The 27,881-nt window shown below is 45.3% G+C and overlaps 1 protein-coding gene across 1 annotated transcript in view; it reads right to left on the reverse strand.

The window, feature by feature from the left end:
* Positions 1-27,881, reverse strand: part of hcn4 (hyperpolarization activated cyclic nucleotide-gated potassium channel 4) — a 243,841-nt gene that overhangs the window by 111,561 nt on the left and 104,399 nt on the right. The window contains exon 2 of the mRNA XM_049473599.1: positions 21,169-21,592. Within this exon, the coding sequence (XP_049329556.1) occupies positions 21,169-21,592 (424 nt within the window). The remainder of the gene's footprint in view (positions 1-21,168; positions 21,593-27,881) is intronic.

Genomic DNA, 27,881 nt, shown 5'->3' on the forward strand with positions numbered 1-27,881 from the left:
GACACTCACTATCAGCACAGCGCGACAGACACTCACTCTCAGCACAGCACGACTCACTCTCAGCACAGCGAGAGAGACACTCACTCTCAGCAGAGCGCGAGAGACACTCACTCTCAGCACAGCGCAACAGACTCTCACTCTCAGCACAGCGCGAGAGACACTCACACTTAGCACAGCGCGAGAGACACTCACTCTCAGCACAGCGCGAGAGACACTCACTCTCAGCACAGCGTGAGAGACACTCTCTGCACAGCGCGAGAGACACTCTCAGCACAGCACGAGAGACACTCACACTCAGCACAGCGCGAGAGACACTCACACTCAGCACAGCGCGAGAGACACTCACTCTCAGCACAGCGTGAGAGACACTCACTCTCAGCACAGCGCGAGAGACACTCACTCTCTGCACAGCGCAAGAGACACTCACTCTCAGCACAGCACGACTCACTCTCAGCACAGCGAGAGAGACACTCACACTCAGCACAGTGCAACAGACACTCACTCTCAGCACAGCGTGAGAGACACTTACTCTCACCACAGCACGACTCACTCTCAGCACAGCGAGAGAGACACTCACTCTCAGCACAGCGCGAGAGACACTCATTCTCAGCACAGCGCGAGAGACACTCACTATCAGCACAGCGCGACAGACACTCACTCTCAGCACAGCACGACTGACTCTCAGCACAGCGAGAGAGACACTCACTCTCAGCAAAGCGCAACAGACACTCACTCTCAGCACAGCACGAGAGAAAATCACTCTCAGCAGAGCGCGAGAGACACTCACTCTCAGCACAGCGCGAGAGACACTCACTATCCTCACAGCGCGAGAGACACTCACTATCAGCACAGCGCGACAGACACTCACTCTCAGCACAGCACGACTCACTCTCAGCACAGCGAGACAGACACTCATTCTCAGCACAGCGCAACAGACTCTCACTCTCAGCACAGCGCGAGAGACACTCACACTCAGCACAGTGCAACAGACACTCACTCTCAGCACAGCACGAAAGACACTCACTATCAGCACAGCGCAACAGACACTCACTCTCAGCACAGCGCGAGACACTCACTCTCAGCAAAGCGCGAGAGAAACTCACTTTTAGCACAGCGAGAGAGACACTCACTCTCAGCACAGCGCGAGAGACACTCACTCTCAGCACAGCGTGAGAGACACTCACTCTCTGCACAGCGCAAGAGACACTCTCAGCACAGCGCGAGAGACACTCACTCTCAGCACAGCGCGAGAGACACTCTCAGCACAGCACGACTCACTCTCACCACAGCAGAGAGACACTCACTGTTTGCACAGCGCGAGAGACACTCACTCTCAGCACAGCGTCAGAGACACTCACTTTCAGCACAGCGCGAGAGACACTCACTCTCTGCACAGCGCGAGAGACACTCACACTCTGCACAGCGCGAGAGACACTCACACTCAGCACAGCGCAAGAGACACTCACTTTCAGCACAGCGCGACAGACACTCACTCTCAGCACAGCGCGAGAGACATTCACACTCAGCACAGCGCGAGAGACACTCACTATCAGCACAGTGCAACAGACACTCACTATCAGCACAGCGTGAGAGACACTCTCAGCACAGGGCAGAGTATGAGAGACACTCACACTCAGCACAGTGCAACAGACACTCACTATCAGCACAGCGCGACAGACACTCACTCTCAGCACAGCACGACTCACTCTCAGCACAGCGCGAGAGACACTCACTCTCAGCACAGTGCAACAGACACTCACTCTCAGCACAGTGCAACAGACACTCACTCTCAGCACAGCGAGAGAGAAACTCACTCTCAGCACAGCGCAACAGACTCTCACTCTTAGCACAGCACGAGAGACACTCACACTCAGCACAGTGTAACAGACACTCACTCTCAGCACAGCGCGAGAGACACTCACTCTCAGCACAGCGCGAGAGACACTCACTATCAGCACATCGCGACAGACACTCACTCTCAGCACAGCGCGAGAGAAACTCACTCACAGCACAGCGTGAGAGACACTCACTCTCAGCACAGCGCGAGAGACACTCACTCTCAGCACAGTGCGAGAGACACTCACTCTCAGCACAGCGCGAGACACTCACTCTCAGCAAAGCGCGAGAGAAACTCACTTTTAGCACAGCGAGAGAGACACTCACTCTCAGCACAGCGCGAGAGACACTCACTCTCAGCACAGCGTGAGAGACACTCACTCTCTGCACAGCGCGAAAGACACTCACTCTCAGCACAGCGCGAGAGACACTCACTCTCAGCACAGCGCGAGAGACACTCTCAGCACAGCACGACTCACTCTCACCACAGCAGAGAGACACTCACTCTCTGCACAGCGCGAGAGACACTCACTCTCAGCACAGCGTCAGAGACACTCACTTTCAGCACAGCGCGAGAGACACTCACTCTCTGCACAGCGCCAGAGACACTCACACTCAGCACAGCGCAAGAGACACTCACTTTCAGCACAGCGCGACAGACACTCACTCTCAGCACAGCGCGAGAGACATTCACACTCAGCACAGCGCGAGAGACACTCACTCTCAGCACAGCGCGAGAGACACTCACTGTCAGCACAGCGCGAGAGACACTCACTCTCTGCACAGCGCGAGAGACACTCACACTCAGCACAGCGCAAGAGACACTCACTTTCAGCACAGCGCGACAGACACTCACTCTCAGCACAGCGCGAGAGACATTCACACTCAGCACAGCGCGAGAGACACTCACTATCAGTACAGTGCAACAGACACTCACTATCAGCACAGCGTGAGAGACACTCTCAGCACAGGGCAGAGTATGAGAGACACTCACACTCAGCACAGTGCAACAGACACTCACTATCAGCACAGCGCGACAGATACTCACTCTCAGCACAGTACGACTCACTCTCAGCACAGCGCGAGAGACACTCTCAGCACAGTGCAACAGACACTCACTCTCAGCACAGTGCAACAGACACTCACTCTCAGCACAGCGAGAGAGACACTCACTCTCAGCACAGCGCAACAGACTATCACTCTCAACAGCGCGACAGACACTCACTCTCAGCACAGCACGACTCACTCTCAGCACAGCGAGAGAGACACTCACTCTCAGCACAGCGCGAGAGACACTCACTCTCAGCACAGCGCGAGAGATACTCACTCTCAGCACAGCGCGAGAGACACTCACACTCTGCACAGCGCGAGAGACACTCACTCTCAGCACAGCGCGAGAGACACTCACACTCAGCACAGCGCGAGAGATACTCACTCTCAGCACAGCGAGAGAGACACTCACTCTCAGCACAGCGCGAGAGACACTCACTCTCAGCACAGCGCGAGAGACACTCACTCTCAGCACAGCGCGAGAGACACTCACACTCTGCACAGTGCGAGAGACACTCACTCTCAGCACAGCGCGAGAGACACTCACTCTCTGCACAGCGCGAGAGACACTCACACTCAGCACAGCGCAAGAGACACTCACTTTCAGCACAGCGCGACAGACACTCACTCTCAGCACAGCGCGAGAGACACTCACACTCTGCACAGTGCGAGAGACACTCACTCTCAGCACAGCGCGAGAGACACTCACTCTCTGCACAGCGCGAGAGACATTCACACTCAGCACAGCGCGAGAGACACTCACTATCAGTACAGTGCAACAGACACTCACTATCAGCACAGCGTGAGAGACACTCTCAGCACAGGGCAGAGTATGAGAGACACTCACACTCAGCACAGTGCAACAGACACTCACTATCAGCACAGCGCGACAGATACTCACTCTCAGCACAGTACGACTCACTCTCAGCACAGCGCGAGAGACACTCTCAGCACAGTGCAACAGACACTCACTCTCAGCACAGTGCAACAGACACTCACTCTCAGCACAGCGAGAGAGACACTCACTCTCAGCACAGCGCAACAGACTCTCACTCTCAACAGCGCGACAGACACTCACTCTCAGCACAGCACGACTCACTCTCAGCACAGCGAGAGAGACACTCACTCTCAGCACAGCGCGAGAGACACTCACTCTCAGCACAGCGCGAGAGATACTCACTCTCAGCACAGCGCGAGAGACACTCACACTCTGCACAGCGCGAGAGACACTCACTCTCAGCACAGCGCGAGAGACACTCACACTCAGCACAGCGCGAGAGATACTCACTCTCAGCACAGCGAGAGAGACACTCACTCTCAGCACAGCGCGAGAGACACTTACTCTCAGCACAGCGTGAGAGACACTCACTCTCAGCACAGCGCGAGAGACACTCACTCTCAGCACAGTGCGAGAGACACTCACTCTCAGCACAGCGCAAGACACTCACTCTCAGCAAAGCGCGAGAGAAACTCACTTTTAGCACAGCGAGAGAGACACTCACTCTCAGCACAGCGCGAGAGACACTCACTCTCAGCACAGCGTGAGAGACACTCACTCTCTGCACAGCGCGAGAGACACTCACTCTCAGCACAGCGCGAGAGACACTCACTCTCAGCACAGCGCGAGAGACACTCTCAGCACAGCACGACTCACTCTCACCACAGCAGAGAGACACTGACTCTCTGCACAGCGCGAGAGACACTCACTCTCAGCACAGCGTCAGAGACACTCACTTTCAGCACAGCGCGAGAGACACTCACTCTCTGCACAGCGCGAGAGACACTCACACTCAGCACAAGGCAAGAGACACTCACTTTCAGCACAGCGCGACAGACACTCACTTTCAGCACAGCGCGACAGACACTCACTCTCAGCACAGCGCGAGAGACATTCACACTCAGCACAGCGCGAGAGACACTCACTCTCAGCACAGCGCGAGAGACACTCACTCTCAGCACAGCGTCAGAGACACTCACTGTCAGCACAGCGCGAGAGACACTCACTCTCTGCACAGCGCGAGAGACACTCACACTCAGCACAGCGCAAGAGACACTCACTTTCAGCACAGCGCGACAGACACTCACTCTCAGCACAGCGCGAGAGACATTCACACTCAGCACAGCGCGAGAGACACTCACTATCAGTACAGTGCAACAGACACTCACTATCAGCACAGCGTGAGAGACACTCTCAGCACAGGGCAGAGTATGAGAGACACTCACACTCAGCACAGTGCAACAGACACTCACTATCAGCACAGTGCGACAGATACTCACTCTCAGCACAGTACGACTCACTCTCAGCACAGCGCGAGAGACACTCTCAGCACAGTGCAACAGACACTCACTCTCAGCACAGTGCAACAGACACTCACTCTCAGCACAGCGAGAGAGACACTCACTCTCAGCACAGCGCAACAGACTCTTACTCTCAACAGCGCGACAGACACTCACTCTCAGCACAGCACGACTCACTCTCAGCACAGCGAGAGAGACACTCACTCTCAGCACAGCGCGAGAGACACTCACTCTCAGCACAGCGCGAGAGATACTCACTCTCAGCACAGCGCGAGAGACACTCACACTCTGCACAGCGCGAGAGACACTCACTCTCAGCACAGCGCGAGAGACACTCACACTCAGCACAGCGCGAGAGATACTCACTCTCAGCACAGCGAGAGAGACACTCACTCTCAGCACAGCGCGAGAGACACTCACTCTCAGCACAGCGCGAGAGACACTCACTCTCAGCACAGCGCGAGAGACACTCACACTCTGCACAGTGCGAGAGACACTCACTCTCAGCACAGCGCGAGAGACACTCACACTCAGCACAGCGCGAGAGACACTCACTCTCTTCACAGCGCGAGAGACACTCACTATCAGTACATCGCGACAGACACTCACTCTCAGCACAGCGCGAGAGACACTCACACTCAGCACAGCACGAGAGACACTCACTCTCAGCACAGCACAACAGACTCTCACTCTCAGCACAGCACGAGAGACACTCACACTCAGCACAGTGCAACAGACACTCACTCTCAGCACAGCGCGAGAGACACTCACTCTCAGCACAGCGCGAGAGACACTCACTATCAGCACATCGCGACAGACACTCACTCTCAGCACAGCGCGAGAGACACTCACTCTCAGCAAAGCGCGAGAGAAACTCACTCACAGCACAGCGAGAGAGACACTCACTCTCAGCACAGCGCGAGAGACACTCACTCTCAGCACAGCGCGAGAGACACTCACTATCAGCACATCGCGACAGACACTCACTCTCAGCACAGCGCGAGAGACACTCACTCTCAGCAAAGCGCGAGAGAAACTCACTCACAGCACAGCGAGAGAGACACTCACTCTCAGCACAGTGCGAGAGACACTCACTCTCAGCACAGCGTGAGAGACACTCACTCTCAGCACAGCGCGAGAGACACTCACTCTCAGCACAGTGAGAGAGACACTCACACTCAGCACAGTGCGAGAGACATTCACTCTCAGCACAGCGCGAGAGACACTCACTCTCAGCACAGCGCGAGAGACACTCACACTCAGCACAGTGAGAGAGACACTCACTCTGAGCACAGCGAGAGAGACACTCACTCTCAGCACAGTGAGAGAGACACTCACTCTGAGCACAGCGAGAGAGACACTCACTCTCAGCACAGTGCGAGAGACACTCACTCTCAGCACAGCACGACTCACTCTAAGCACAGCGAGAGAGACACTCACTCTCAGCACAACACGAGAGACACTCACTCTCAGCACAGCGCGAGAGACACTCACTCTCAGCACAGCACGACTCACTTTAAGCACAGCGAGAGAGACACTCACTCTCAGCACAACACGAGAGACACTCACTCTCAGCACAGCGCGAGAGACACTCACTCTCAGCACAGCACGACTCACTTTAAGCACAGCGAGAGAGACACTCACTCTCAGCACAGCGCGAGAGACACTCACTCTCAGCACAGCGCGAGAGATACTCACTCTCAGCACAGCGTGAGACACTCACTCTCAGCACAGCGCGAGAGATACTCACTCTCAGCACAGTGCGAGAGACACTCACTCTCAGCACAGCGCGAGAGACAATAACACTCTGCACAGCACGAGAGACACTCACTCTCAGCACAGCGCGAGAGACACTCACACTCAGCACAGCGCGAGAGACACTCACTCTCTGCACAGTGCGAGAGACACTCACTCTCAGCACATCGCGAGAGACACTCACTATCAGCACAGTGCAACAGACACTCACAATCAGCACTGTGCAACAGACACTCACTATCAGCACAGCGTGAGAGACACTCTCAGCACAGGCCAGAGTACGAGAGACACTCACACTCAGTACAGTGCAACAGACACTCACTATCAGCACAGCGCGACAGACACTCACTCTAAGCACAGCACGACTCACTCTCAGCACAGCGCGAGAGACACTCACTCTCAGCACAGTGCAACAGACACACACTCTCAATACAGCGTGAGAGACACTCTCACCACAGCACGACTCACTCTCAGCACAGCGCGAGAGACACTCTCAGCACAGCGCGAGAGACACTCACTCTCAGCACAGCGCAAGAGACACTCACTATCAGCACAGCGCGACAGACACTCACTCTCAGCACAGCACGACTCACTCTCAGCACAGCGAGAGAGACACTCACTCTCAGCACAGTGCAACAGACTCTCACTCTCAGCACAGCGCAAGAGACACTCACACTTAGCACAGTGCAACAGACACTCACTCTCAGCACAGCACGAGAGACACTCAGTCTCAGCAGAGCGCGAGAGACACTCACTCTCAGCACAGCGCGAGAGACACTCACTCTCAGCACAGCGCGAGAGACACTCACTATCAGCACAGCGCGACAGACACTCTCAGCACAGCGCAAGAGACACTCACACTCAGCACAGTGCGAGAGACACTCACTCTGAGCACAGCGACAGAGACACTCACTCTCAGCACAGTGCGAGAGACACTCACTCTCAGCACAGCACGACTCACTCTAAGCACAGCGAGAGAGACACTCACTCTCAGCACAGCGCGAGAGACACTCAGTCTCAGCACAGCGCGAGAGACACTCACTCTCAGCACAGCGCGAGAGATACTCACTCTCAGCACAGTGCGAGAGACACTCGCTCTCAGCACAGCGCGAGAGACACTCACTCTCAGCACATCGCGAGAGACATTCACACTCAGCACAGTGCAACAGACACTCACTATCAGCACTGTGCAACAGACACTCACTATCAGCACAGCGTGAGAGACACTCTCAGCACAGGCCAGAGTACGAGAGACACTCACACTCAGCACAGCGCGAGAGACACTCACTCTCAGCACAGCGCGAGAGACACTCACTCTCAGCACAGCGCGAGAGACACTCACTATCAGCACAGCGCGACAGACACTCACTCTCAGCACAGCACGACTCACTCTCAGCACAGCGAGAGAGACACTCACTCTCAGCACAGCGCAACAGACTCTCACTCTCAGCACAGCGCGAGAGACACTCACACTTAGCACAGCGCGAGAGACACTCACTCTCAGCACAGCACGAGAGACACTCACTCTCAGCAGAGCGCGAGAGACACTCACTCTCAGCACAGCACGAGAGACACTCACTATCAGCACAGCGCGACAGACACTCACTCTCAGCACAGCACGACTCACTCTCAGCACAGTGAGAGAGACACTCACTCTCAGCACAGCGCAACAGACTCTCATTCTCAGCACAGCGCGAGAGACACTCACTATCAGCACAGCGCAACAGACACTCACTCTCAGCACAGCGCGAGAGACACTCACTCTCAGCAAAGCGCGAGAGAAACTCACTTTTAGCACAGCGAGAGAGACACGCACTCTCAGCACAGCGTGAGAGACACTCACTCTCTGCACAGCGCGAGAGACACTCTCAGCACAGCACGAGAGACACTCACACTCAGCACAGCGCGAGAGACACTCATACTCAGCACAGCGCGAGAGACACTCACTCTCAGCACAGCGCGAGAGACACTCACACTCAGCACAGCGCGAGAGACACTCACTCTCAGCACAGCGCGAGAGACACTCACACTCAGCACAGCGCGAGAGACACTCACTCTCAGCACAGCGCGAGAGACACTCACACTCAGCACAGCGCGAGAGACACTCACTCTCAGCACAGTGCGAGAGACACTCACACTCAGCACAGTGCGAGAGACATTCACTCTCAGCACAGCGCGAGAGACACTCACTCTCAGCACAGCGCGAGAGACACTCACACTCAGCACAGTGAGAGAGACACTCACTCTGAGCACAGCGAGAGAGACACTCACTCTCAGCACAGTGCGAGAGACACTCACTCTCAGCACAGCACGACTCACTCTAAGCACAGCGAGAGAGACACTCACTCTCAGCACAACACGAGAGACACTCACTCTCAGCACAGCGCGAGAGACACTCACTCTCAGCACAGCACGACTCACTTTAAGCACAGCGAGAGAGACACTCACTCTCAGCACAGCGCGAGAGACACTCACTCTCAGCACAGCGCGAGAGATACTCACTCTCAGCACAGCGTGAGACACTCACTCTCTGCACAGCGCGAGAGACACTCACTCTCAGCATAGCGCGAGAGATACTCACTCTCAGCACAGTGCGAGAGACACTCACTCTCAGCACAGCGCGAGAGACACTAACACTCTGCACAGCGCAAGAGACACTCACTCTCAGCACAGCGCGAGAGACACTCACACTCAGCACAGCGCAAGAGACACTCACTCTCTGCACAGTGCGAGAGACACTCACTCTCAGCACATCGCGAGAGACACTCACTATCAGCACAGTGCAACAGACACTCACAATCAGCACTGTGCAACAGACACTCACTATCAGCACAGCGTGAGAGACACTCTCAGCACAGGCCAGAGTACGAGAGACACTCACACTCAGTACAGTGCAACAGACACTCACTATCAGCACAGCGCGACAGACACTCACTCTCAGCACAGCACGACTCACTCTCAGCACAGCGCGAGAGACATTCACTCTCAGCACAGTGCAACAGACACACACTCTCAGCACAGCGTGAGAGACACTCTCACCACAGCACGACTCACTCTCAGCACAGCGCGAGAGACACTCTCAGCACAGCGCGAGAGACACTCACTCTCAGCACAGCGCAAGAGACACTCACTATCAGCACAGCGCGACAGACACTCACTCTCAGCACAGCACGACTCACTCTCAGCACAGCGAGAGAGACACTCACTCTCAGCACAGTGCAACAGACTCTCACTCTCAGCACAGCGCGAGAGACACTCACACTTAGCACAGTGCAACAGACACTCACTCTCAGCACAGCACGAGAGACACTCACTCTCAGCAGAGCGCGAGAGACACTCACTCTCAGCACAGCGCGAGAGACACTCACTCTCAGCACAGCGCGAGAGACACTCACTATCAGCACAGCGCGACAGACACTCACTCTCAGCACAGCGCAAGAGACACTCACACTCAGCACAGTGCGAGAGACACTCACTCTGAGCACAGCGACAGAGACACTCACTCTCAGCACAGTGCGAGAGACACTCACTCTCAGCACAGCACGACTCACTCTAAGCACAGCGAGAGAGACACTCACTCTCAGCACAGCGCGAGAGACACTCAGTCTCAGCACAGCGCGAGAGACACTCACTCTCAGCACAGCGCGAGAGATACTCACTCTCAGCACAGTGCGAGAGACACTCGCTCTCAGCACAGCGCGAGAGACACTCACACTCTGCACAGCGCGAGAGACACTCACTCTCAGCACAGCGCGAGAGACACTCACACTCAGCACAGCGCGAGAGACACTCACTCTCTGCACAGCGCGAGACACTCACTCTCAGCACAGCGCGAGAGACACTCACTCTCAGCACAGCGTGAGAAACACTCACACTCAGCACAGCGCGAGAGACACTCACACTCAGCACAGTGCGAGAGACACTCACTCTCAGCACATCGCGAGAGACATTCACACTCAGCACAGTGCAACAGACACTCACTATCAGCACTGTGCAACAGACACTCACTATCAGCACAGCGTGAGAGACACCCTCAGCACAGGCCAGAGTACGAGAGACACTCACACTCAGCAGAGCGCGAGAGACACTCACTCTCAGCACAGCGCGAGAGACACTCACTCTCAGCACAGCGCGAGAGACACTCACTATCAGCACAGCGCGACAGACACTCACTCTCAGCACAGCACGACTCACTCTCAGCACAGCGAGAGAGACACTCACTCTCAGCACAGCGCAACAGACTCTCACTCTCAGCACAGCGCGAGAGACACTCACACTTAGCACAGCGCGAGAGACACTCACTCTCAGCACAGCACGAGAGACACTCACTCTCAGCAGAGCGCGAGAGACACTCACTCTCAGCACAGCACGAGAGACACTCACTATCAGCACAGCGCGACAGACACTCACTCTCAGCACAGCACGACTCACTCTCAGCACAGTGAGAGAGACACTCACTCTCAGCACAGCGCAACAGACTCTCACTCTCAGCACAGCACGACTCACTCTCAGCACAGTGAGAGAGACACTCACTCTCAGCACAGCGCAACAGACTCTCATTCTCAGCACAGCGCGAGAGACACTCACACTCAGCACAGTGCAACAGACACTCACTCTCAGCACAGCGCGAGAGACACTCACTATCAGCACAGCGCAACAGACACTCACTCTCAGCACAGCGCGAGAGACACTCACTCTCAGCAAAGCGCGAGAGAAACTCACTTTTAGCACAGCGAGAGAGACACGCACTCTCAGCACAGCGTGAGAGACACTCACTCTCTGCACAGCGCGAGAGACACTCTCAGCACAGCACAAGAGACACTCACACTCAGCACAGCGCGAGAGACACTCACACTCAGCACAGCGCGAGAGACACTCACTCTCAGCACAGCGCGAGAGACACTCACACTCAGCACAGCGCGAGAGACACTCACTCTCAGCACAGCGCGAGAGACACTCACACTCAGCACAGCGCGAGAGACACTCACTCTCTGCACAGCGCGAGAGACACTCACTCTCTGCACAGCGCGAGACACTCACTCCCATCCCGCCCAACCTCTGTTTTTCACTTTCTACAGAAGAAGGAACACTTTCATTTGAGTTTGATAATTCCCTGTGAAGTCTGGTTCTGGTGCTTATCTTTCTCGCCGGTGACAATGTTTAATTTGTGGTTATTGATTGGACACTGTATTCTGTGGGCGAGAGTCAGGACTGCTTAGAACCCGGGGGAGACTTTTTATATACTTCTCACAGCGTCTCTCCACAATCATGCAACAACCAATCAGATTTCATTTCATCATGGCGAGTGAACACAAAACGGAGAAAAGGACATTTAAAGAGGCGCTGTCAGCTTATAAATCCACTGTTTGGGATCATTTTGGCTTCAGCGTTGAGTTTGATGAACACGGAAAAGGACAGTCAGCAGATAAAGCACAGTGTGTGAGCATTTCTTTGCATATTACTGCACTTTATTTAATTTGACCTGTTTGGACTAATGGTAAGAATAAGTGTTTCTTTTTTACAATAAATTTTGTAATTTATATTGTGATTAGGAGCACCTTGTTGATTTGAAATAGAAAGGGTTAAAAACTTACTGCATGTTGTAGCTAGATAATATTGATATATTGAAACAAATACCGTGGCCCAAGAACAGCGATATGAACCAAACCGTGGCCTACCGTTGCATCCCTAACATATACACATATACAATAGTTGCCCCCTTACAGATTTTTTTTTTGTTTTTGCATTTTTGTAATATTTACATTTTTTAGATTATCAAACAAACTTTAATATCAGAAAAATAAAGCCAGAGTAAATATAAAAATCACTTTTTAAATGATGATTTCATTTATTAAAAGAAAAAAACTATCCAAACCAATCAAACCCTGTGTGAAAAAGTGTTTGCCCCCCTATGGATAAACTGCGATTAAACACACTTTTTGAAAAGCTGAGTTCAGTTTAACTACTAACCAGAGAAAATAACCTGTCTGACAACATGCAGCAGATAAAAGATCTCAAAAAGCAGCACATTATTATTCCCCAATTTGAAGAAATTAAAAAACAGATGAAAAACAGTCTGGAAAAGGTTACAAAGTAATTTCTAAAGCTTTGGGACTCCAGAGAACCACAGTTAGAGCTATTATTCACTAATGGAGAAAACATGGAACATTGGTGCACCTTCCCAGGAGTGACCGGTCTACCATAATTACTCCAAAAGGGCATGAACAACTCATCCAGGAGATCACAAAAGAACCAAGAACAACATTTAAAGACATTTAATGTTTAAATAATAAGAAAGAGACTGGGTGAAAATGTTCTCCATGGAAGAATTCCAAGACAAAAAACACTCCCAGCTGGCCATTACCGTCAGGTTGAATGTTGATCATGATGTCAGATGACAAAAAGTTTATGTCAGGATAACGTCTAATACTGTACTCCTGCAGCTCTGAGGGAGTTTTTCCTTGCCTCCGCGCTCACTGGGGGTTCTGTATTCTGTATTTTCTATGTTTAATGTTTTGCCTGATTCTTTGTCCTGTAATCATGTTTCTGTAAAGCTGCTTTGTGGCAACACCAGTTGTAAAAATCAAAATTTGATTTGATTTGTTGTGTGCTTACAGGGCTGCTGAAAGCCAAAAAGAAAACATGATATTTCCAAAAAACATTGATGATCCCCAGGATTTTGGATAAACATTCTGTGGACTAACATAACAAAAGTGGAACTTCTTTTGGAAAGTTTGTGTTCTGTTACTTCTGGCGAAAAGAACATCATACTGAACGCAAAACATGGTGGTGGTAGTGTAATGATCTCAGGCTGTCTTGCAGCTTCAGGGCCTGGAAATCGTGCTGTATTAGATCCAGGAATTCGGCTGTTTACCAGACAATCCTGAAGGAGAATATCCGGCCATCTGTTTGTGACCTCAAGCTCAGGTGTACTTGGGTTCTGCAGCAGGACAATGACTCAAATCACACAAACAAAAGTCCACCTCTGAATAGCTTAAAAAATGAGATGCCCTGGCTGATCTTAAACAGGGGAAATCCTCCAGTGTGTCTTAATTAATACAATTCTGTAAAGAAGAGTGGAACAAAATTTCTCCACAGATATGTAAAAGAATTGTTGCCAATTATGGGTAAAGCTTGATTGCAGTTGTTGCCAATTAAGTTATTAGGTTTAGGGAGCAAACACTTTTTCACACAGGGCCAGATTGGTTTAGATATTTTTTTCATCATTTCAATTTACTCAGGTTATCTTTGTCTGATATTAAAGTTTGTTTGATAATCGGAAAAATATCAGTATGACAAAAAAACAGAAACAGAAGAAGTCTCAAAATTGAACACAATAGAGTTTTCTACTGTTTATTGTTGTTGTATTAGTGGTTTATGTGTCTCTTAATAGGCAGAGTAATGGTGTTGGGTGGATTTGGGTGGTTAGTGCATGAGCAAGGAGGGTGATAGCTGGGACTTTGAGATTGATTTGTCTTTTTGCTAACCCTAATCTTACCATACTGCATTGTGAATTAAACATAGATGTAAATAAAGTTTAATATGTTGCTATAATAAACGTTATTGTTCATTACGTTTAGTTCTGACACTGTAATATGATTGGCTAAGCATTGTACAAGTGCTCCTTATTTTCCAGGAGGCCATTTAAAAGTGATAACCAACAAGCCACAGGTAACAAGTCTGAACGTGTATTAATTCTGTGTTCTAGTGAGCAATACGAGCAACAGTCACAAACCCAAACTCAAACCCATCAGATCTTTACACACTCACTGGATAACACATTTCTGTGTTTGAAGCATCACACTGCTGTTCCACTTCAATAAAAACATGGTTACACTTAATAAACACTGAGAAACTATTTCATGAATAGAAGAACAGAGAGCTGTACCACCATCAAGCTCTGTTTAGCTCTGCCCTGGTACCAACATTATTATGACCCCGCCCTGTTTATATATGCTGGGCCAAGCATGCACTATATAAACAGTATTATAGAGTTTATTAATTTAAATGATTATTTATTATATAAAAATGCATATGATAATAATAAATACTACTATCACAAATACTCTGCAGTATAGCGGCCTACATCTTAACATATGTAGTTTTATTGATACAAAAATTCTACTCTCCCTGAGATTTATTTTTTTTGTAAACAAAAGGCATTATTTTTAAGTTTTCACTACACAACAAAAAGGTACCCATTCTTTACATTGAACAATTACATAAAAAAGACGCTATGACATGAATAAACATAAAATGATCAGTAAAAAAAAAACATTACGCAAAATCTTTAAAGTTGGTAAAGGAAAAAAATGCAGGTAATTTTTTTTCCTTTTTGGGCAGTTTTAATTTCCTTAAATAATCCCTTTATTAATTTAAATTATTTAAATTATTTTTAATGAATAACACAATACTTACTACTTGCCCCTGTTCATTTATGTCCTGAGATAGTTTCATCAAGAGGAATGGCCATCAGTACATTTTATTTGTTACAGAACTTCCAGTCAGCCAGCTCACTTTATCATCCCAGAACAGCTGAAAATACCTGTTACTTTTACCCACATTTTACACCAAATTAATCTGAGCAGTTGATCTGCCCTGCTGTTTAACTCCGGCCGAGGCCAGCCCACTGCTCCATAGACCCCCAGAGACGCTGAGCGTCCGATGGGCGGGACAAAGCCCAGCATTTATCCAATGACTCGTCTGGTTTGGCCGCGCGCTTTGCTCCGCTATTGAAGTCTGTGCACTGTTTAAAGCAGCGCTGTGAAGCTGCGGGAATGAGTGAGAGGAAAGCCGCGGTGTTACCAGTGATAAGAAGCTGATACTGAACTAAGTTCAGCGCGCTGTAGCGCATATTTAATCAGTGAAATGTACACACAACAGTATATATTTAATCACTTATTTTTTACATTTTAGGGGAAGCTGAGCTTCCCTTGCAGTCTTAGAGCAATTGTCACTGATACACACACACTCACACTATTATTATTCAAAATGGACAAAATTGATTTTTAAAAAATTACGGGAGAAGAGAAAACTCTTCTGAACCTTTATTAAAAGTCAATGTGAAAAGATTTTATTCCAAATGTGAAACCTTCCTATTGATCCATTCTTAAAATAATTTTAGTTCTGTTTTGAAGTTCAGAGAAAAGTTTAAACTACAGCCGGTGGTAATTGACCCTCACAATGCAGCAGATTATTTTAACAGTTACATTTTCACTAGAAACAGTTGCATCATACAATATCAAAGCAGCCCCTGATCACACAGGTCCCACTTCCACCTGCTTGAACATGCTTCCACTCGCTTTTACTTCCACTTCCACCCACTTAAACACAATTCCACTCAATTTCACTTCCACCTGCTAAAATACGCTTCCACCCACTTTCAAAAGCTTTCACCCTCTTCCACCTACTTCCACTTCCACACGCTTTCACTTCCACCTCCACCCACTTTCTCATGCTTCCCCTTCCACGTCCATCCGCTTCCCCTGTCTTTTACCCCGCATGCTTCCACTTTCCAGAACTTCCACCCGGTTCCTCTTCCACCCACTTCCACACGCTTCTACTCTCATGCACTTCCACTCGCTTCCGCTTCCACCAACTTCCACACGCTTCCACCTGCTTCCTCTTCTACCCACTTCCACATGCTTTCACTTTCACACGCTTCCATCCGCTTCCTCTTCCACCCACTTCCACACCCTGCCACCTGCTTTCTCTTCCACTCACTTTCATACACTTCCACACGCTTCCACTTCCACACACTTCTGACCGCCTCCACACACATCAACCTTCACTCTCTTACACCCACTTATACCTTCTTCCTCTTCCACCTCCACCTGCTTCTACTTGCTTTGATTCACACTCACGTCCACTGTTAGTGTTCATTATTCCAACATGAGGCTGCAGAATCTCAGTGAAGACATTCTACTGGATGACATTTTAATATCCAGAACACCCACACACACACACACTCACACACACACACACAAACACACACACACTCACACACACACACACACACACACACACACACGCACACACACACACACACATCAATCTGCTTCTGAACTGAATTACCTGGACTGTTTTTCTCTGACTCTGATTTTTGCCTTAACTCTGATACTGCCCTGGAGCGTTGTTTATTTTTACTGACCCTGTTCATTTCCACAACCCTTTTGTAGTCTGATTCTTTTAATAAAACATCTGTACTACGTAAATATGGACATTTTTTGAGGCATTTTGTACATTAGTACATGAGCATTAAAGTAATATATATATTTTTTTTATAAATGATAGTTTATGTTAAAACATTAACTTTGTATGAGTTAAATGTTGACTGAGTGGCTGATTGTGAGCTAAAACAAGGTTTATTGATTAATCTATTATCTGCAGCTATCCCCCCAATCTCCACACACTCACTAAAAGTTTTATGAAGTGAGCCCCAGGAAAGCAAGACCACTTTAAGGATGATGTGTCTCTCTCTCTCTCTCTTTCTCTTCTCTCAGTTTCAGCAACAGCTCTAAAAATGGCTAAACTGTAAGCTCACTGGGGCATTCACTGGTAAGGTCTGTCAAGAAGCCATTCGAAATGCATTTGCTAATAAGCATCAAAATTCTAATTGCCTTTAATTTCCTCTCTTTTTTTAATAACATCCCTTCATCACACATTAAAGACAAATATAACAACAAAACAAACATCTGAATCTTTTTAAAAACGGCTGCCACTTATTATCGAGGTGCAATGCTCAGATTAAACGAGGAACAGTCGCGGAACGTGCTAATGAGCCGGATTCTGTGACATGCCGTCACAAAGAAGCAGAGTGTGCCTTGACTAAATGAAGGCCCAGCTGGGGAGTGAGGCTTCACTTCTCACTCTGCACCTCGGAGACTCTCACTCAAGGATTCACCGGGAGATTTCACCGCGAACATTTCTAATTATTGCTTTAATTACACTCCCACCGTTCCCCAGGGGAGCAGACAAAATTACAGCCTAATTTTAGCTCCAGCTCTCTGAATATGCATATTTTTATTCATAAACTGATGCACACATTTACTTACAGTCAGGTCTGTGTACAACTTCCTTTTCCTTTTTCTAGGTCATCACAGAGGCGTCCAGACATAGTGCAGACATAGTGGTGCTAAACACCAACTCTGCCCTTTATCCACCAAAGTGCCCTTTTGAAACTTCGTTTTTTTTTTTTTATATTATCATTATTAAGATTTTACTGAGGCCGGTTTAAAATGATCTTTTGAAAACCTGGGCAATTAAAAACGAGTGAAAACAGAATGCCCTGAAATCAGCTCGCACACACCCGACCTCTCTCTTCCTCTGTCACATGACCCCACGTGGTCGCGCTGCAGCAGCAGTTCAGTTCAGCGAGTCTTCAGCACAGTACGCACGGCAACAGATAGGCTTCTTCTCCCCCGTGTCCCACCAGCCAGGTAACATTCACATCAAGTAAAATCCTACCGTTTGCCCTCTAAGCCCAACGTTTGCCCTCTTTAGCCGACTGGTCACCAGATAAACCAGCAGCTCTAGCCCAAATCAATGATAGATAAAGTGATGACGACCACATACAGCCCTGGTTCTGGACTGATTTGCTTGGGGGGCAGTAAAATTAAGTGGGCATGTTGATATTCATGTTGCACCAAGGAGGATGCTGCTTTAAATATAGTGGAAGGTAAACAGAAGTTAACTGAAGGACTTAACAATGACTGTATATAGTTAATATTGTATATGTATTTTATCAGTTGGTGGTGTGACATTTTTACATTGAAAACTCACGTTTAGAGAATGTTACAAATAAAAGTCAAATTTCATTCAACGTGTGTGTGTAATTTTTTTATAATGAATCCACGTGCGCTAAAAAGTGCCCTTTTCCCCCCTGAGCACCTGCCCCCCAAAATGTCTGTGCACGCCACTGGGTCATTATATATAGGCTTTGGCGTTCACTGTAATGAATGCAGGACGTGCAGGACCATCACCTTGTTCCATCATTAAATGCCAAAAACCCGGCTATAATGAGTTGCACAGAACATTTTATAGCTCTAACTTTATCTTCATTCCTGAAGTAAAGATCCCTGTGAAGGAGAAACAGAGCTGGACAGGTAATTAATGGCCAAGTCTTTCCACTTCGTTCACCAAGGAGCACTTTGTTTTAAGGGACACATAGATCACAACCCAAAGGCTGACCTTTATTCTCACTTTAATCTAACAAAGGTCCTATCTGCCTTCCTGGACCAAACAGAAAAAGATCTTTGAAGCAGGTCTGTCCTCAAAAGTTAACTGCATACTGCTTCAAAAATCATTAGCTGTGAACTTCCATCTGTTTCCTCCGTATACTTCAGTAGAATGGGAAAAGGGTAAAAAAAATCTCAGATTTACACAGATCTCTCCCCCCAGCTCAACACGTGTGTGTCAGAGCAAATTCTTCTCAGTTCATTCTGATATGGCAATAAAGTAATGTAATGAAATGAAATGGCAGTGGTTCTGAACATGAAACCTGGATTGCTACAGACTGGAGTCAGAACACATTTTGTTTTGCTGTGCAAACTGCGCTAGCTGGTGGTGTGATGATCTAATTTTGCACTCATGGCAGGGCTTGCAACTGGCTTTTTAGCAGGATAATGCTCGCCCACACACCAGACTGCAACACCTCCTTAGCCTGCCACATTTATTGATCAATCGAGTATTTATTACCCAGACAGGAGGCCGGATTTGGTAACTCAAGCTATGCAAAACATACAGGTCCAGCTGCAACAATTTTGCAAAATGTGCCAGAGGATACAAATACAGAATATTTACCCAATACAAACGTATCCTTTCACTCTAATTATATATTAATTATTACCTCTGAAATATATCACCATTCATACACCTTCTTGGTGTGGAGTTTTTGTGTGTGTATGGTACATAGCCTTCTGTTCCTTGTACATGCACTTAATCTGTACAATGTTTCTGGAATAACTGCAAAAGAGCATAATGTTTTAAATTCACTGTTTTTGTGATGTCACAAAAAACAATCCATTTATATACAGTATATAGTACCTCACTGTTCTGTCCGCAGCAGCTTAGACAATCCTGAATGCTAATGTCAGGTGGGGTGCGGGAAGGATGATGAGGCGCACGCACATGCAAACAAATAAGAATTTAATAACGAAAATAAACACAAACTAAACACAAACTTAACAATACAGACCAGGACTGAGGCGCAACGGAAAACACAAGGACCACTAACAGACGTAGAACGTAAAATGATCGACCAGGAGAAAGGGAACACGGACTATAAATAGAGGAGCACACACACGGGAAACAGGAAACACCTGGGACTAAGGGGCGGAGTTTGTAACCCTTAGGTGAGGGCAAAGAAACACTAAGGAACCAGGGTCACGTGGGAGACACACTCACAGGCACAAGCAGAGGACAGGCACAGAAAAAGTAAATAAACACAGAAACATGAGAACAGACAGGGACCACGTGACAGCTAAAATTATGAAAAGTGTTTCAGCCTGGACCATCTTTTAACCGGTCAGAACAGACAGTCATGCACAGACATCATTCTTAGCGACACAGCAACATAAACAGGTTGTTTTTTGTTAAAATGATGGAAAATGGTTATAATAAATGAATTATGATTTGTTATTTATCCTATGCTATATGTTGTAGACTGCATATAATGTTGCTGTATTAATTGTACAGTAGGGGTGTGCCATGATGTGTCGCATGTTACAATACCACCATCATTTTTGAATATCGTGAACAATATTATACCTTGAAATACCGTGCTGTATCACCCACCCCTAATTATCACATCAGGGTTCTACTTTTCTGCTGTTTTTAGCAAAAGAAAAATTCACACTGTTCTCATTTCCCATTATATATCTACTAGAGACAGATTATATCTGTCCAGCATCATTTAATTTACTTTAATCCTGGATATATGGAGATATTTGGAGTGCATTATTGGTACTATGACATTCTGTTACAAATATGATAAAATTCTTGTATTTTTTTATATCTCAGTTAGGAGTTCGCCATATCATATTGTATGTAATAATAAAATAAAAATGGTCATTTTGTTGCAGTAGCACATTCTTGTCATATTGCCAAGAGTATTGTTAACAAAAAAAAATACCATGAAATATTGTGATATTACTTTAGGGTCATATTGCTCACCCTACTGTACAGTATATGTTGTGTGTGTGTGTTTTGTGCTAATGTGAAAGCTCATACCTCTTCCCACTGATGAATGTAGCGTATGAGCCTGGACAGCCTCAGCAGTCGTAACAGGCTGAGTATCTTTGTGAAACGTACAATCCTGAGAGCTCGCGCTGTCTTGTAGAAATCCGAATCTATCCGTGTCTCCACAATCAGGAAAATGTAGTCCACTGGGATGGAGGAAATGAAGTCCACCACAAACCACGAGCGGAGATACTTGATCTTAATCTGCTGCGGATCCAGAATAATCTCCGTGTTGTCCTCCTTCACAATGCCTGTGCGGAAGTTAAGCACCAGGTCCATGAGGAAGAAGGTGTCCGAGACCACATTGAAGACAATCCAGGGTGGAGTGTGCTCGTCCTTAAAGAATGTGATGCCCACAGGGATGATGATGAGGTTTCCCACCATCAGCAGCAACATGGTGAGATCCCAGTAGAACCTGCATAAAGAAAGGTATAGCATCACGTGACCAATAAAGAAAATTCTAATCTCTAATAAAGGAATTCTTATCTCTAATTTGTTCAGTGAAATATATTCTTATCGACTGTCCCCTGAGGTAACACTGCTATCCCAGAAGTACTATATCCTTAACTGTTTCCTCTCTGATCATCTTGATTAAAAGATTGACTGATGGCATTTTCTCATTTGTAAATATAGGTCATAATGAATTTGAGTGTTCATAAGTTTCTACTCCTTCACTTTCTTGGCATGGATTCTTTTATCATGCACCCATCATCTGGACCATTTCCATTTCACTACATACAGTTGCAAGAAAAAGTATGTGAACCCTTTGAGATTACTTGGATTTCTGCATAAATTGGTCATTAAATGTGTTCTGATCTTCATCTAAGTCTCAACAATAGACAAACACAGTCTGCTTAAACTAAACCCACACAAAAATGATATGTTTGCATAGTTCTATTGAACAAAACATGTTAACATTCACAGTGAGGAAAAAGTATGTGAACCCCTAATGGCTAATGACTTTTCTAAGAGCTAATTGGAGGCAGGGTGTGATGAGATTGGATGTGTTGGTTAAAGCTGCCCTGCCCCATAAAAACACACACCAGTTTTGAGTTAGCTTTTTTTAAGAAGCATTGCTTGATGTGAATCATTCCGCAAACAAAAGAGCTCTTAGAAGACCTACGTTCAAGAATTGTTGACTTGCATGAAGCTGGAAAGGGTTACAAAAGTATCTCTAAAAGAATATTGCTGAAGTAAAACTGAAGGAATGATCCAAAATTTCACCTGACTGTTCTGCAGGTCTGATCTGTAACTACAGGAAACGTTTGGCTGAGGTTTTTGGTGCCAAAGGAAGGCCATTTATTAAATCCAAAGGTTCACATACTTTTTCTTCTCCTTTCTGTGCATGTTAACATGTTGTGTTCAATAAAATAATGCAAACATGTCATTTTTTGTGTGGTTTTAGTTTAAGCAGACTGTGTTTGTCTATAGTTGTAAGTTTGTCTATAGTTGTATAGTTGAAGATCAGAAAACATTTAATGACCAATCTATGCAGAAATCAAAGTAATACCAAAGGTTTCACATACTTTTATTGCAACTGTACCTTGCCCTGCCTCGCTCTGCCTCCAGTCTTGTTATGTAATGTGAACGTAGACTGTACCATGAAGAGCTCCCTCTGTTGCTGGTAACACACTTTGCTGTTATTCAGAATGTTACTGCAGCTCTTGTGATGTATTTTTCATAAATATTCATATTGTATTAATAATACAAACATATATTTTAATATTTTTATTACTGCTCGAACACTTTAGTTTTGTAAGATTTGCTATTAATATTGTGTTCAAAATTTGTGAATTTGTGTGAAATTTTTGCCTAGGAAAGTTTTGACAAAAACAATTCTATAGGTTACAGTGTTAATGTGTGGAAGTGCATCAGGTACGTGTAAGTGTACAGTATCTGAAGAGTATCCTGTTTACTCCAAAGCCCTAAAACTAAAACTCAACCTCAGTTCCAAAGCAAAATGCTTTGTTTATATGCTGATAAGTACAGCTATTTAATAATAGACCCTATTAATCACAAACACCACTGATGAACATTCATGCTACAGTGGCTTCCTTTACTTCTTTACCATGAGATATATTCATACATAAAATCATCTCATAATAATCTCATTAACTTCCACTCCATTTTATAGAGACTATAATGCAAATTTCTGCTCCAGTTGTACAATTTGTTGTGCATCGCCTGCATTAGTCCTCTTATTAGGCTCTTTAGGTGACAGTTTAATTATGCACATCGATTTGCATGCAGTGTATTTTCATTTTTCAGATGGAAAATCTGATTCTTCATGCACATATTTTTTAAGGCATTCGTCCAAAGAAATTGCAAATGTATTATTTTGCACCAAATTTAGAAACAAAGCACAAAGTCTTACAGATTACTTATCACCCCAAGGCCAGAGCATGCACATTCACAACACTGTGCTACATTTATACACATAATTATTCTGTATGCTAATTTCCAGTGCTTTCCTCCAAACATCCTTTATTGAATTGAATACTGACTGGTCTTTTGTTCTCCAGGGTACACTGGGGTTAGGGGTGTATTTCTGTACGTGCCCCGACATCTTTTATCCCTAGAGGTGTGTGTGTGTGTGTGGTGTGTTTGAGTGTGCGTGTGAGTGTGAGTGTGTTTAGTTATAAATTGACCTCTCGCCTCAGCTGGTAATTGAATCCAGATTGGGTGTGTGTGGAGCTCTATAGTGGGCATTAAGAAAGCGTTAGTACTGCAAGATCTTGTCATGTAGGTCAAAGAGGTCTAGTAAGGTAAACTGCAAACAAACACAAACTAAAATTACTCTAATGTAGTAATGTAGCACAATGGAAACTCATGTAGTAATGTAGTATAGTGGACACTAATGTAGTAATGTAGTACAGTGGTAAATAATGTAGTAATGTAGTACAGTGGTAAATAATGTAGTAATGTAGTACAGTGGAAACCCATGTAGTAATGTAGTATAGTGGACACTAATGTAGTAATGTAGTACAGTGGTCACTAATGTAGTAATGTAGTACAGTGGACACTAATGTAGTAATGTAGTACAGTGGTCACTAATGTAGTAATGTAGTACAGTGGACACTAATGTAGTAATGTAGTACAGTGGACATTAATGTAGTAATGTAGTACAGTGGACACTAATGTAGTAATGTAGTACAGTGGACACTAATGTAGTAATGTAGTACAGTGGAAACTAATGTAGTAATGTAGTACAGTGGTAAATAATGTAGTAATGTAGTACAGTGGTCACTAATGTAGTAATGTAGTACAGTGGACACTAATGTAGTAATGTAGTACAGTGGACACTAATGTAGTAATGTAGTACAGTGGAAACTAATGTAGTAATGTAGTACAGTGGTAAATAATGTAGTAATGTAGTACAGTGGACATTAATGTAGTAGTGTAGTACAGTGGAAACTAATGTAGTACAGTGGACACTAATGTAGTAATGTAGTACAGTGGACATTAATGTAGTAATGTAGTACAGTGGTAAATAATGTAGTAATGTAGTACAGTGGAAACTAATGTAGTAATGTAGTACAGTGGTAAATAATGTAGTAATGTAGTACAGTGGACATTAATGTAGTAATGTAGTACAGTGGAAACTAATGTAGTGATGTAGTACAGTGGAAACTAATGTAGTAATGTAGTACAGTGGAAAGTAATGTAGTAATGTAGTACAGTGGACACTAATGTAGTAATGTAGTACAGTGGAAACTAATGTAGTAATGTAGTACAGTGGACACAAATGTAGTACAGTGGACACTAATGTAGTAGTGTAGTACAGTGGACACTAATGTAGTAATGTAGTACAGTGGAAACTAATGTAGTAATGTAGTACAGTGGACACAAATGTAGTACAGTGGACACTAATGTAGTAGTGTAGTACAGTGGACACTAATGTAGTAATGTAGTACAGTGGACACTAATGTAGTAATGTAGTACAGTGGTCACTAATGTAGTAATGTAGTACAGTGGACACAAATGTAGTACAGTGGAAAGTAATGTAGTAATGTAGTACAGTGGACACTAATGTAGTAATGTAGTACAGTGGAAACTAATGTAGTAATGTAGTACAGTGGACACAAATGTAGTACAGTGGACACTAATGTAGTAGTGTAGTACAGTGGACACTAATGTAGTAATGTAGTACAGTGGACACTAATGTAGTAATGTAGTACAGTGGTCACTAATGTAGTAATGTAGTACAGTGGACACTAATGTAGTAATGTAGTACAGTGGACACTAATGTATTAATGTTGTACAGTGGACACTAATGTAGTAATGTAGTACAGTGGAAACTAATGTATTAATGTTGTACAGTGGACACTAATGTAGTAATGTAGTACAGTGGAAACTAATGTAGTAATGTAGTACAGTGGACACTAATGTATTAATGTTGTACAGTGGACACTAATGTAGTAATGTAGTACAGTGGAAACTAATGTAGTACAGTGGAAACTAATGTAGTAATGTAGTACAGTGGACACTAATGTATTAATGTTGTACAGTGGACACTAATGTAGTAATGTAGTACAGTGGAAACTAATGTAGTAATGTAGTACAGTGGACACTAATGTATTAATGTTGTACAGTGGTCACTAATGTAGTAATGTAGTACAGTGGACACTAATGTAGTACAGTGGACACTAATGTAGTAATGTAGTACAGTGGACACTAATGTAGAAATGTAGTATAGTGGAAAATCATGTAGTAATGTAGTACAGTGGACACTAATGTTGTAATGTAGTACAGTGGTCACTAATGTAATACAGTGGTCACTAATGTAGTAATGTATTACAGTGGTCACTAATGTAGTAATGTAGTACAGTGGTAAATATATAGTGGGCATTAAGAAAGCGTTAGTACTGCAAGATCTTGTCATGTAGGTCAAAGAGGTCTAGTAAGGTAAACTGCAAACAAACACAAACTAAAATTACTCTAATGTAGTAATGTAGCACAATGGAAACTCATGTAGTAATGTAGTATAGTGGACACTAATGTAGTAATGTAGTACAGTGGTCACTAATGTAGTAATGTATTACAGTGGTCACTAATGTAGTAATGTAGTACAATTGAAACTAATGTAGTAATGTAGTACAGTGGACACTAATGTAGTAATGTAGTACAGTGGTCACTAATGTAGTAATGTAGTACAGTGGTCACTAATGTAGTAATGTAGTACAGTGGACATTAATGTAGTAATGTAGTACAGTGGACATTAATGTAGTAATGTAGTATAGTGGACACTAATGTAGGAATGTAGTACAGTGGACACTAATGTAGTAATGTAGTACAGTGGTAAATAATGTAGTAATGTAGTACAGTGGTAAATAATGTAGTAATGTAGTACAGTGGTAAATAATGTAGTAATGTAGTACAGTGGAAACTAATGTAGTAATGTAGTACAGTGGACACTAATGTAGTAATGTAGTACAGTGGACACTAATGTAGTAATGTAGTATAGTGGACACTAATGTAGCAATGTAGTACAGTGGACACCAATGTTGTAATGTAGTACAGTGGTCACTAATGTAGTAATGTAGTACAGTGGTCACTAATGTAGTAATGTAGTACAGTGGTAAATAATGTAGTAATGTAGTACAGTGGTAAATAATGTAGTAATGTAGTACAGTGGACACTAATGTAGTAATGTAGTACAGTGGTAAATAATGTAGTAATGTAGTACAGTGGTAAATAATGTAGTAATTTAGTACAGTGGTAAATAATGTAGTAATGTAGTACAGTGGTAAATAATGTGGTTATGTAGTACAGTGGTAAATAATGTAGTAATGTAGTACAGTGGTAAATAATGTAGTAATGTAGTACAGTGGAAACTCATGTAGTAATGTAGTATAGTGGACACTAATGTAGTAATGTAGTACAGTGGTCACTAATGTAGTAATGTAGTACAGTGGACACTAATGTAGTAATGTAGTACAGTGGACACTAATGTAGTACAGTGGACACTAATGTAGTAATGTAGTACAGTGGACACTAATGTAGAAATGTAGTATAGTGGAAAATCATGTAGTAATGTAGTACAGTGGACACTAATGTTGTAATGTAGTACAGTGGTCACTAATGTAATACAGTGGTCACTAATGTAGTAATGTATTACAGTGGTCACTAATGTAGTAATGTAGTACAGTGGTAAATATATAGTGGGCATTAAGAAAGCGTTAGTACTGCAAGATCTTGTCATGTAGGTCAAAGAGGTCTAGTAAGGTAAACTGCAAACAAACACAAACTAAAATTACTCTAATGTAGTAATGTAGTACAGTGGAAACTCATGTAGTAATGTAGTATAGTGGACACTAATGTAGTAATGTAGTACAGTGGAAACTCATGTAGTAATGTAGTACAGTGGACACTAATGTAGTAATGTATTACAGTGGTCACTAATGTAGTAATGTATTACAGTGGTCACTAATGTAGTAATGTAGTACAATTGAAACTAATGTAGTAATGTAGTACAGTGGACACTAATGTAGTAATGTAGTACAGTGGTCACTAATGTAGTAATGTAGTACAGTGGACATTAATGTAGTAATGTAGTACAGTGGACATTAATGTAGTAATGTAGTATAGTGGACACTAATGTAGGAATGTAGTACAGTGGACACTAATGTAGTAATGTAGTACAGTGGTAAATAATGTAGTAATGTAGTACAGTGGTGAATAATGCAGTAATGTAGTACAGTGGT

Source organism: Astyanax mexicanus, unplaced genomic scaffold (genome assembly GCF_023375975.1).
Source record: "Astyanax mexicanus isolate ESR-SI-001 unplaced genomic scaffold, AstMex3_surface scaffold_40, whole genome shotgun sequence".
NCBI lineage: Eukaryota > Metazoa > Chordata > Actinopteri > Characiformes > Acestrorhamphidae > Astyanax > Astyanax mexicanus.